The following is a 12900-nucleotide window of genomic DNA, read 5'->3' on the forward strand; positions in this document are numbered from 1 at the left end:
AATCTATTGGAACTTAAATGTCTCTGAGACTTCTAGTTCTCTCTTGAATTTGGTTGAAAGTGGTCACTTCTGGTTTTAAGTAACCAATGGAGGCAAGAGGCACAGAGACATTAATTACACAAACTGCTTAGGAAATTATGCTGAAACCTCTACACAGAAAAATGACAATGGTCTGTAAAGCCAGCTTTATTAGAATAGGAAAACAACATAGAAAAATAAAGGGTTCCTGTAAACACAAGATCAAATAAGCTAACACTTCACTGGAAGTTGAAACCTTGGGATAACAACCTTACTGAATACATATTTAACAAGCAAACTACCGACAGGTAAACATTTATATGTAAACTGTGCTTTTGGGTATTTCAGAAATAACCGTCAAGGACTAGCATTGCAGCATGACTTTTGTTATAAATAACCCGTCAATAGATTTTAGAGAAAATATAACTGTTCTCTCTCTTAAAATATGTCTCAAGCTATAAAAACAGTACAAATCTTTTCCCAATATCAAAACCATAGTGTTAGATCCAGATGGGTAAAAAAACTAAACCGCTTAAGAATGCTATTAAAATTACTCTATTAAAAACTTACCTATATTAAAAATATTTCCTTTAAAGCCTGTTCTAGCCAGAAGTTAAATCTTTAAATATAGTGCTTACAATATGCAAATGAAGAGGTTTTCAGACATAGCTATTGGTATAGTAGAGGCTGGCTGAGTTAAGAACCTTATTGTTAATGGTGCCATCCAGTCATGCAGATTTGTGGTATTTCTGAGCAACACCATAGGGAACATGCGCAGCTATGGTGCCTAATTTCTGTGCTCCTTCGATATGGAACATCTGGTCATCAAAGAAAATGTGAGGGCGGATTTTCACCAGGATTGGTCCTTTAGGAGCTCCCGCTAGAAAAAGTGCCTCATCAATCTCCAGACCCCAGCTACGAAGAGTCTTCAGCACTCTGGCTCCAGAGCTTGCTGCACTTCTGGCTGTGACCAGGAAGGTTCTTATGGGACAATTTAACCGTTCGTTTTTTGCATAGAACTTCTTCTGGAGTTTCCCTAGGTCTTCCAGGAAGCCCTTCAAAGGACCCTGAGTTTGAAATACCAGAAACATATTTAGTATTTATCCACAGATCCCCAAAATCATCTTTTAGTTTATTTCAGATTGCCAGTTACACATAGGATTCTTTCCCTACTGCTACGCTACTCAGCAAATTCTTTATGTAGTATGTCCAAATGGATCTGCACTCTCACTAGGAATTCACAAAATGGAGAAAAGTTAAAACCATAATCCTCCATGGTATGATCAGCAGAAAACTGATTCTCACTAATACTTAGGAGATCTCTTACAATATAAAGTTATAACTATAGATCTTAAATTTAATAAAATATTCTTTAGAATCACTTAACTCTTTTTAATATGAAACACAAGGGGCATTTTTTTTTCCTGTGCAAAATTCAGTAAGACACGTAATTACAAAGACATCACTGAACTCCTTCCAGACTACTTTCATAAATCAAGCTTTGATTCTGAATTTATACCATTTTTCACAACAGCATAACTGGTCTTTCTATTTAAGCTAATGTTAAAATAGTTGTGGATTTTAGACATATGGCATAATTCTGTTTGGGAATAAGTACAGATATCGCCCTGTTTCAATAATAATAATATCCTAGTGCTCAAAATTAACATTATGTACAAAATCTGATAAGAAAAAAAAAGGAAAACAGTAGTAGCCTTTCCTTTTTCTAATGATACAACTGTAAGTCACTGTTTTATATATGCAGTTCTCTCAGTAAAATGAAAGATCTAGTGAAAAGACTGTAATTGTGGCTCTTTCATGTCAAACGTGCATTTTAAGGAGTATCCTTGAAAAAAGGAAATAAATAGGGCAATTGGCTTTCACAAAGAATATATACACACTGGGGACACTGGAGAAATACAGCAGCAGTGAAAATTAAACAGATGTTTTGAAAACTCACTGATTCCAAAAGTACAAACCTGTGCAAGAGGCTTATTTTCATTCAGCTGTTCATGTTCAAAAAATCTATCTAATCCTTGCTCTTTGACAATCTGTTCTGATTCATCAGAAAAGAGAACCGCATCCCCATCGAATGCCACTCTCAACTGCGTATCCGAGTAAGCAACGTCTTTGTTGGCAGTGAACATTGTAGCTGCTGCGATGCCTGAAAATCAGTCAGAGAACCTCGGTTAGCGTGTCCTGTGAAGTCATTCGCTAAACTGGCAGTGGTTCAGTTCCAACATCTTATCTGTGGTGACCTTTACAAATAGTAAGCAGAAAGGAATACTAAAGCTAATTAGTAATGTGTGTTCTTTAACACAAATGCATGGAATCTGTCCCATTGATATAACTTCTTCAATGCTACCTTCTGCTTCCATGTAAGAATACACAAAACTCATCCCCAAGGTGTGCTGTAAATGAGACAAAGGAGGAAATTCCAAGGAGACTGTTGGATCAAACTATGTGCTTTTTTAACAAAACAAATCAGTTGGGTTTTTTTAAGTACTATCAATGAGATGACTATTCAAACAGAAGTTGAACAGAGATGCTCAGGTATGTACAGGAGTTTGGGAGTTCCTTTCTCATAGCATAGAAGACAGGAAGATGCAAAAAAGCTAAAGGGTGATTATGTTGTCATTATTATCAGACTGAATGGTCAGAGAGGAACAATACAGATAAATAACGTGTTTTTATTTGATCAAGTAAAAAAAACCTGATAAGTTTGCACCATACAAACTTGTGACTTGCTGCATTTGACGAAGCGGCACTACTTTCTGTGAAAGACACAATATATTCAGTTTTTAACAAGCTCAATGACAAAAGAGAGTAACAAAAGAGAGTCAATTCTAACCTGCTTCTATAGCTTCTTGCACTTTTTCAGAGTCTGCTGAGAGGTACAAGTTTGTAAGATATGCAGTCAAGTATCCAATAGGGCTTTTTCCTCCCGTCATACAGAAACGTTCAATTGTTAAGCCTAAAATAAGAACAGCAAAAGAAGGTATGACACTGCCTTGCACTACAAACCTGTAAAAAGAACCCATGAAAAGCTACATGAGCCTACAGCTGACAGTAAGCTTAAAAAATATGTTCACTGTAATTTCAACAAGTTAGATAACTTAAGCTGACTACAATGTTTGACCAGTCCTTTCTCCTTGAAAATCTAAAATATAAATCCCTGTAAGAAAACAGAATAACTGATGTGAAGGTATATGTATAGGGGTTGTAAATACCAAACCACAAAAAGCTTAAGGACTCCTCAGAAATTAAGATTCAAACTTGAATCTAAAAATCTAGTTAAGTCTAGAGCTTTGGACCAAAATCTGGTTAACATTATCTCACTTATGCAGACACCCAAAAATAAACATCATCCTCTAAGGAATGTGCGTCAGCATCAAAGAAGCTGTTTTTTATCAAGGTCAGAAGAGGAAAAATAAAATGAATTCATTTTAGTGTGCAACAGTACAGTACTAGAAGGTAGTATTCGTTTTACTTACCATAGTGATTGATGCTGTTTATCAGTCGCACTCCCACTTGGGCATGGTTATTAGTCATCAGAACAATATCAAATCGTTCTTCATCATCCGGGTACAGCTCCAGAAGCCGGGCATTGACATGCTCCAGCGCCTGTAGGGTGAAGACGTAGCAGACAATAGATAAGTTGAGCGTGCCTTGCTTCTTAATCAAGGTGGTTTCAGTGATGGGACTGCCTTAAAGAAGAATGTGAAATACCTGAATTTCACTTGCTAAACTCGTTTCATTCCTTTCTACTCTGTTGCTCCCAGCAACCGTTTATTGGGTTCATTTGAAAGGAAGTAAGTAAGTTTGTCTTGCTGAGTTACACAATTTAACTTACATCATGGAACCTTTTTCTTGGGGCACCATGATCATCCAGAATAAATCAATGCACTGATGAACATTATCACAATCCCTGCTAACCTTTTATTTTTTAAAGTTATTTTGCTTTGGCTCAAGGTGGTGGACTTCAGTTTGTTCTAATTTCCCTTTGAATTTTTTTGCTTGTTTGTTTTGGATATCAAACTTTTTTTCCAGGAACATAAAGGTCTGCTTTTCAGAGATGAACAAGTTTCCTGTTCAAATGGCTTAATATATTTTAAGGAAACACTGTAAAGGAATTTATATTTGCAACTACTTGTTTTGCATATACAAATGTGAATTTGGGCTGCATACTTATGCAAAGGTTTACTGACACAGGTCAGGCAGCCAGGTGTCAAGGACTGTCTTTAAGTAATGAATAACAAACCGCACCCTGTCAAGCATGATTTCCTCGAACATTTCTAATTGCAGTAATAAAACAGACAGGTTTTGATTAATTTAAGATGCCTTCTAAGATAACGGGCGAACACGTTATATCCATAGTTTGGCAGTCTTACCACTTTGACCTTCCATCCATCTGCTCATCTCTCTCTATACCCATCTGTTCTCTAATATTATTTAGAATTTTACCCTTTTGGAGTAAGCTCTAGGTTTATACACAAGCCTCTACTTTGGGATCTTGACCCTTGAATGGAATTCCTTGGGATTACGGCAATAAAGTCAAGAATGAATCATCAAATGAATACAAGATGGGTTGATTTTCATTAAGGTGCTTTAAAAAGTCAGGTCAGTTGTTAAGGATTAAAATATATTTCACTTTAAAAAGCACGGCTATGTCACATGAGGCTATGCTTAGGAAAACTCTAAGTGAAAGCCTGGTATAAGGCCCTGGGAAAAAATCTTAGCGTGGGGCCATAACCCATTTCTACTGCTAATACTCTACTACACTGAGAATTTATCAATATATTAGAGAACAAAGAAGAGTGGATGACATTTTTTGTCCAGTGCTTGTACAATTTGCAGTCCAAGGAGATCTTGACCTGCAATTATGATTCTCGACTGCTACAAGCAGGAGATACAACACTTTTAAGTTAGTATCTTAAAGATTTCAATAAAGGAACCCCCCCAAAAAAAAATATTATTTCTTTCTGATTTCTTTGTTTCCAATTAGAAAGCATCACACAACTAACTTGCAGTTCTCTAGCCTAATGATTCCTGTGCCTAAGCAATTTATGAATATCTTAAAAAATATAAAGAATTCAAATGCAAGAATCACACTGGAAGGGAAAAGAAGCCAAGAAAATAAGCCAATTTGACACTGAACTCTTGACAAAATCTCTTGAAAACTGACTGTGTTAGCAGGGATGCTACCTATTGCTGCTACAGATAGGAAAAGACACAGTAAATTTGCTAGTCAGCATAGCCTTATTGGTGGACAAAGTGAATTATTTTATGACCATGCTCTTATGCTAAAAATACCTTTAGTATGCTGTTGCTATTAATGCTATTAACAGCTATCTGTTACATTCAGAACAGCATGCATATTGATTTAAGTAATTTTTCCACTAAGTAATTTCAAAAGCTGATCAGCAATGCTGAAAATGTTTTAGCCTTAGACTACAAATGAAGCAATGGAAATTCACTTTTAAGACCTGAAGGAAGTATTCTGTCACAACTCTACCATCAGCGAGTATGAGTACGAATTATGATCAAATGGATTTTCTAAAATTGCTGTGGTGGAGCTTAACAAACAATTCTGCAGGCACATAAAATGAACTCTGTAGATGGCATTTTTTCAAATTAGTCCTGCTAAACCCTGTGTTCCTCAAAACCAAACATATTTATAGTTTTTTTTTCTTTTTTTTTTTTTTTTTTATAATTTCATTTGCTTTCCATGCTGGAGGCTGTTTACCTTGGTCATTTCTCTTATCTTTTGCAATAAGCAAAATATTCCATTTCACCTCTGCTTAAACCCTGACTCCCAGTTAGGGAGTTTATTTCTTTTTCTGGTCCTCAAGAACAATTTTCGGAGTGACAATGAAAGCAAGGAAAAATGAAAGCTGACCCAAAACAAAAAAAGGGCTAATTTCTGAACAAAGTACTTGGAATAATATTGAATCAATGCTGCCTTAATCATAGTAGTCCTATTGTAAGTGAAACATGAAAATGGAATGAGGAACTAAGATGTTTTGGTTTTGTTTTTTTCGAGGGGAGAGGAAGGCGAGGTTGCAACACACTTAAAATAATTTGGACCTATTTAAACTGAAAACGGTCTTAAAAGGAAAGGTGCTTCTTGTGCCTCGTGTCCAGCAGAAAAAGTAGGCTGCTCCTTCCCCACGGTTCAGATGGGAGGCAGGGAGCTGGGGGATACAGAGTGTGATACAAAGGGGTAAAACTGCGGTTCTAGTGGTGCCAACAGCATGAGCTATCCCACAGGTGTTCAGCATTACTGCCATTGGAAGGGGAAAGAGGAGAGAGAGGATGGGAAAAGGGAAAGAAGAGAGGGGAAGGGAAGGAAAAGGGAAGGGAAGGGAAGGGAAGGGAAGGGAAGGGAAGGGAAGGGAAGGGAAGGGAAGGGAAGGGAAGGGAAGGGAAGGGAAGGGAAGGGAAGGGAAGGGAAGGGAAGGGAAGGGAAGGGAAGGGAAGGGAAGGGGAGAGGGAGAGGAGGGGAAGAGAATAGCAGAGAAGTGAGGGAGAGGAGGGGCAGGAGGGAGAGGAGGAGAAGGAAGGAGGGAGAAAGGGACAGGAGGAGAAGTGAGAGAGAGAGGAGGGGAAGGCAGGAAGAAGAGAGAGAGATAAGGAGGAGTGGGAGGAGAAGTGAAAGGGAGGAGGGAGAGGAGAGGAAAGGAGGAGGAAGGGAGAGAGATAAGGAGGAGAGGGGAGGAGAAGTGCAAGGGAGGAGGGAGAGGAGGGGAAGGCAGGAGGAAGAGAGGGAGATAAGAAGAAGAGGGGAGGAGAAGTGAGAGAGAGGAGGGAGAGGGAGAAGGGGAAAGAGGGGAAGAGAGAAGGACAGAAGGGGGAAAGAGGGGAAGAGAAGAGGGAGAAGCGTAGGAGAGAATAGGAAAGAGAGAGGAAAGGAAAAGAAAGAGGGAAAGGGAGGAAAGAAGAGGAAGCCGATGCACGACTACGGTCAACAAGTCCCCACAACGTTTCCCCGGGCGAGAATTATCTCCGCCCAAGGAGGCTGTGGGGCTCCTCCTCTTCCCGAAATCTGCCCTCGCCGCATCCTCCGCTCGCTGCCAGCCCCGCCCGGGTACCTTAACGAAGTGGAAAGCCGGGCCGGGTTTGAGGGTGACGTTCTCGTTGTCCTGCTGGTACTCCACGTACTTCTCCACCCCTTGCTCTTCGTAGATCCGCCGCTCCTCCACCAGGTCGAAGAGGGCTCGGGAGGAGACGGCCACCGTGATGGCATGCTGGGGCTTGGGCTGCGGAGCGAGCGGAGGGTGGCGCCGGGCACCATCCCCCGACAGCATCCCCAGCCCCGACGGCACCCCCTGAAAGCATCCCCCGACAGCATCCCCAGCCCCGACGGCACCCCCTGAAAGCATCCCCCGACAGCATCCCCAGCCCCGACGGCACCCCCTGAAAGCATCCCCCGACAGCATTCCCAGCCCCTATGGAACCCCCCGACAGCATCCCCAGCCCCGACGGCACCCCCTGAAAGCATCCCCCGACAGCATCCCTCGACAGCATCCCCAGCCCCGATGGCATCCCGTGAAAGCATCCCCCGACAGCATCCCTCGACAGCATTCCCAGCCCCGATGGCATCCCGTGAAAGCATCCCCCGACAGCATTCCCAGCCCCGATGGCATCCGCCGACAGCATCCCCAGCCCCGACAGCATCCCCCAGCCCCCGAAAGCATCTCCCAGGCCCTGATAGCACCTCCCAGCCCCTGACATCATCCTCCAGACTCTGATAGTATCCCGCAGCCCCTGACAGCATCCCCCAGCCCCGACAGCGCCCCCTCTTCCCCGGCTGCACCCCCCGAGAGTATCCCCCAGCCTCCGGCAGCATCCCCCAGCCCCTGGACCACCCCCGCACCCCCGTCGCGTCCCCTGCCCCTCACCGGCCGGGGTTTCTTGGAAACCAGGTTGTCGTAGAAAGCTTTGGCCGCCGCCCAGTCCTGCTCATCCTCCTGCCCCCGGAGCTCCGCATCCTCGGGGGGCTGCGGCGCCTCCGAGCCGGAGCCACTCATGGTGCCGGGCGGGGAGGAGGGGGAAGCGGTGGCGCTGGCGGCTCCCCGGCTCCTCCCCGCTCGGGCAGGGCGAAGGCACCGCGGGATCGAGCTTTCACTTTAGCTCCGCAGCGCCCGGGGCTGCCCGGCCCTCCCCCGGCGCGCAGAACCGCAGACTCCGCGGTTTCGGTACAGGATGATGTGGTGGAGAGGTGCCCTGCGGAGAAGGGCCTCGGGGAGAAGCAGCTCGACCTGAGCCGGCAACGTGTGTGCCCAGAAACCAGCCGTGTCCTCGGCTGCGGCGAAGGAAGCGTGGCCAGCAGGGCGAGGGAGGGCATTCTCCCCCTCTACTGTGCTCTCATGAGACCGCACCTGGAGTATTGTGCCCAGTTTTGGAATCCCCAACATAAGAAGGATGTGGAACTGTTGGAACTGGTCCAGAGGAGGGCTACAAAGATGCGCAGAGGGCTGGAGCGCCTCTGCTGTGAGGGCAGGCTGAGAGAGTTGGGGTTGTTCAGCCTCGAGAAGGCTCCGGGGGAAACCTTAGAGCAGCCTCCGGTACCTGAAGGGGCTACAGGGAAGCTGGAGAGGGGACCTTTATCAGGGAGTGCAGGCATAGGATGAGGGGTAACGATTTGAAGCTGAAAGAGGGTAGATTTAGATTAGATATTAGGAAGAAATTTTTTACTGTGAGGGTGATGAGGCCCTGGCACAGGTTGCCCAGGAAAGCTGTGGCTGCCCCATCCCTGGAGGTGTTCCAGGCCAGGTTGGATGGGGCTTGGAGCCCCTGAGCCAGTGGGAGGTGTCCCTGCCCATGGCAGGGGGTTGGAACTGGATGAGCTTTAAGGTCCTTTTCAACTGAAACCCTTCTATGATTCTACGGCTTGGAGTCCTTTGTTCCACACAGCAAGGCCAAAAGTACCTTTAAGAAACAGTAATTTGCACAGTGGTGTTCAGGGTGTATTCCGAGCACACAACGAACTGTTATTCTGACACGTGATTTGGCTGGTCCTAAAGTCCTGAATGCCACAAAGAGCTATGGGCAATATCTAATACATATCTCTCTGGAATGCTGGCTCTGCAGACACCTATCTGAACCACAGCAAAGGTCACCAAACTGATGGGCTGGACGAGAGAAAGGAAAGTGAGGAAGGAAGCAGATATTCTCCTGAGCTGGTACAGGCAGTGACCCACAGCCTTTGCAGTTGTTTGCAGCCTGTGGCTCAGTGGTATCTGTACGTCATGACACATGTAAGCACCATCCAAAGGAATCTGAACATTTTGAAGGGAAATTGTAAGCATTACTTCTGACCCTGATCACTGCAAAATCTTTGTCAAATTGTCAGATCTTTCTGCTTCCATCCAGTCTCCTAAAAGGAGCGTGATTATTTTTGCTACTTTTGCCTGTTCTGTTTGGTATTTTTGTGCCTTTTTTTTTCCCCTCTTTTTTTTTAATGTGGCTTCCAAGTGAAAGGAGGCTTATGTGATTATATGATACCATCTGCCTGTCATTCCCCAGTGACATTCATTTGCAAACAAATTTGTCAGAGGGATAAAGATCTCAAAGAGATTTAAATTCTTAGAACGTTTAATGAGAATCAACAGAAACATGCAATTTGTTGCCCTACTTGGGGGAGAACTGTAGGGCAAACGCAGCATTTATCTACTTGTTCTTCTGCTGTGTAATAGCAAACAAATGCTCCCTAGCTGACCCGCCACCTCCAAATCTGCCACGTTGCCTGTTGTCCAGCTAGCCAGGGAGAGATCTGGAAGCAGGGAATTGGTGGGAACTGAGAGGTTAGAGTAAACGAAAATAGGGAGTTGACCATACTGGAGAAGAGAACTGGAAATACGAGATAAAAGGAGAGGTACTGGGAGGAATGTATTAGGAAGACAGACGTGAAAAGATAAGTTAGGGTCATTTTAAGTGGCTGTTCTCACGGGACGGTGTAAAACGGATAACACAAATATGAGCAAACCTGATTTTAGTGGCTCTGCTACTAATAGATGTGCTTGTTTTCCTTGAATTTTGGTCCTGAAAATTTCAGTTCAGTATGTGTACTCGAAGCTATAGTGTAACATATGCTACTGAAAACACCTGCTCCCCTTCTGACAGTGAGGTCAGGCACATCCCTGCTTTCAAACCCTCTGCTCCGTCAGTGGCTACAAGGCTGTCATTGGGCTGAGCAGCCAGGATTGGGACAGTCTGGAAAAAAGGTTCAAGCCACAGAACAGGTGTTTGTGGTCACCACTACTGTCCTGCTCAGAAACTTCAGCATCCATTAAAAAAGCGATATTTAAAAAGAGGCTATTCCTGGTTAAATACTACAGATGGGTCCATTGCCCTTAGAAGAGAGGAGAAAAGGACAGAAGGAATCAGGAACCAGTTTGCTAGTGCTTCTCAAGGCAAACTGTCATCTCTCTGTCTGCATTAACCTATGACAGTGCATTTCCCAGAGCTCTACCCAGGCTGAATGCTCGCCATGTACTGAGGAGCAAAATCTGCTAGGGAAAAGAGTCGTCAGTCGAGCGATCAAGACTCCTTTTAACCTTTGCAAGACACTCAAAAACTTAAAGGATGGTACCTTGGTCCTGGGCCCAAGCAGTGCTGTTGAAGTGCTGCTGCTGAAAGCAATGCTATGCTAACATAAATATTTTACTCTCCAGACCCATGTGGTATCTCAACATAGCACTCAGCTGTGTGAACATATGCACTGAACTACGATGTCTCTGTTCTGTGCTCAGTTGTTTGCTGCTGCCATACCCTCCGTTTCCTCTTTTGCTGGAGATTGTGAACTGAGGGCCTAACATGAAAGCCGTCCTGCTTCGGCACCTTATAAATGGAATCTTGACTTTCCAAACACAGCGTGTAGCAGCCTTATCTGCATCGAAAAAATGTAGTAAAGCCCATGGGGTTCCAGGAAAAAGCTATGTCTTGCTTTTACTAAATCTCCTGGGGAGTATGAGAAATAGGAATGGATCCAAAATGGAATGATTTTGTGGTTTCTGAGCTAAGCTAGAAAGGAAAGAGATTTTCTATCACCCATTAATTTGTAGGATATTTGCATTTAACCAAGCAAAAAAGAATAAGGGTTGTTATCTTTGCATGTACTTTTTTTTGATAGTATTTGTGCAGCAGAAGTCAGTCATGCACATACTCTGAAGCCTGTTATAAGTAGTAGAATGAAAAATATGTTCACCTGCCTAAGCTGCCAATACTTTTCATATGTTAAGAACAAACACTAAGTAAGATTGAGAAGTTCTTGTTCAAGAAAGACCTCAAAGTGCATTACTAATGAAAAAAAAACCCAAGTTATTTTTTCTTTTTTTTATTTGTTTTGATGCCTACTTCTATCTGGAAAGATGTGAAATGTTTTCAAACATTTAAAATAGTGAGATGAGCAGGAGTCGAGCTTCAAGTGAGCTTCAAGCAATCTTCAATCCTGACTGTCATGCTAAGAATATGCAATATGACAAGTAAGACATGAATACAATCTTGTTAGAAGTCTGTGTTCAGAAAAAGCTCAACGGAAGGCACATATGCTGTCATGAAATAATTACGTTGGTGCTTTGGGGTTAGAAAATAATCATTAGTGAAGTCATAACCTCCATATTAAAAAAAAAAGAAACCCAGCAACAGTAATAGCAATAATAATAGGTTTAACAGGTCAGGATTTGACTTTGCAGTACTGTAATTACTCTGTAGGCACTTACAGAACAGATGTAAAGACAAGACAGAAAAAAAAAAAAGAGAAAAAGGTGTGCTGCAGGAAGGTTTGTCCCTGTTGCAAGCTTAAACCGAAAAATATTTACATTACAAAACAATGGCACATAAGATAGAAGGTGGATAAATTGTACATGCACACCCTGTGGGGATCCTAGCTCCTAGTGAATAAAAAGTACAATATCATGAAAAACTTTTAAATTCAGCTCTGTATAATAGAGACAGTTAAGTATTTTTCATTATGCACCTATTATCTCTTTAATAATAGAAGTAAATGATGGCTCCAGTCACACAAACAGCTCCATACAGGGACACGTCTGTGCGAGACCAAGACCTAAATGTTGAAACCCTATTGACTCATTTTACCATAACAAAAGAAATTAATCTATTCTAAGACTCACTTTGATAATTTCATGTTCTATTCTGCAATAAATACCCATGATTTAGCTATTAGGTTGTGTTAGCTTCCTCGAGTTTTCAAGATAAGTATTAAATAATGTTAGAATCTTTAATGAGAAAATCATATTGAAGAAGATTCTTAGGTCATATTTTTGTTTTCTTGTATGCAAATACCATAGATATATCGCTATTCCCTGTTGCACTGTGCTAGTTACGGTTTAAAAAAAAAAAAAGAGAGAACCAGCATGGCTGTTAGATGTGTTTCTCCTCCCTCCCCCCAAGGCATACATAGGCAATCCATTCAAGCAAAATGCGTTTTCTCACCTATTTCCTGAACAGAACAAGGTGTCAAACAAGGTGAGCGCTCAAGTGACACCAATGGAGGCTGCTGCACAGCCCCTGGGTGGTTCCACGGACTTTGAGCAGCAGGAGCAATGGCAAAGCAGAACTATCAGAGCAAAAATGTCCTTTGATTGCGTGATGATGCTCGCTACTTTTTACACATATATTGGAGAAACCAGATTCAGTGTTTCCCTAAAACAAAACATTTGCATTTCCTCTTTACATGCATAGCAACTTTCATTCTAGCCTTATTCCATGGTGTAACTCACCAATAATGGGACCTACACAGCAGAGTAGTAGACAGGACTTTGGTTTGCGTTGCTACTGTCCTTGAGGACAAAGCCTTTTTGTTTCTTATAAGGATGTGAAAACAAAACCCAAACACTTTCTGAACACTCCTAGGCAATG

The 12900-nt window shown here is 42.8% G+C and overlaps 1 protein-coding gene across 1 annotated transcript; it reads right to left on the bottom strand.

Moving 5' to 3' along the window:
- On the bottom strand, positions 1-8411 carry NT5C1B (5'-nucleotidase, cytosolic IB). Its single transcript, XM_054061951.1, has 6 exons — positions 7920-8411; positions 7110-7277; positions 3513-3642; positions 2870-2992; positions 1998-2182; positions 1-1085 (listed from the first exon to the last, which is right to left on the bottom strand). The coding sequence occupies exons 1-6, from the start codon at positions 8046-8048 to the stop codon at positions 747-749; spliced, it is 1074 nt and encodes a 357-aa protein (XP_053917926.1). The 5' UTR covers positions 8049-8411; the 3' UTR covers positions 1-746.
- Between the last annotated feature and the right edge of the window lie 4489 nt (positions 8412-12900).

The sequence above is a fragment of the Cuculus canorus genome, chromosome 3, assembly GCF_017976375.1.
Source record: "Cuculus canorus isolate bCucCan1 chromosome 3, bCucCan1.pri, whole genome shotgun sequence".
In the NCBI taxonomy this organism is placed as follows: Eukaryota; Metazoa; Chordata; class Aves; order Cuculiformes; family Cuculidae; genus Cuculus; species Cuculus canorus.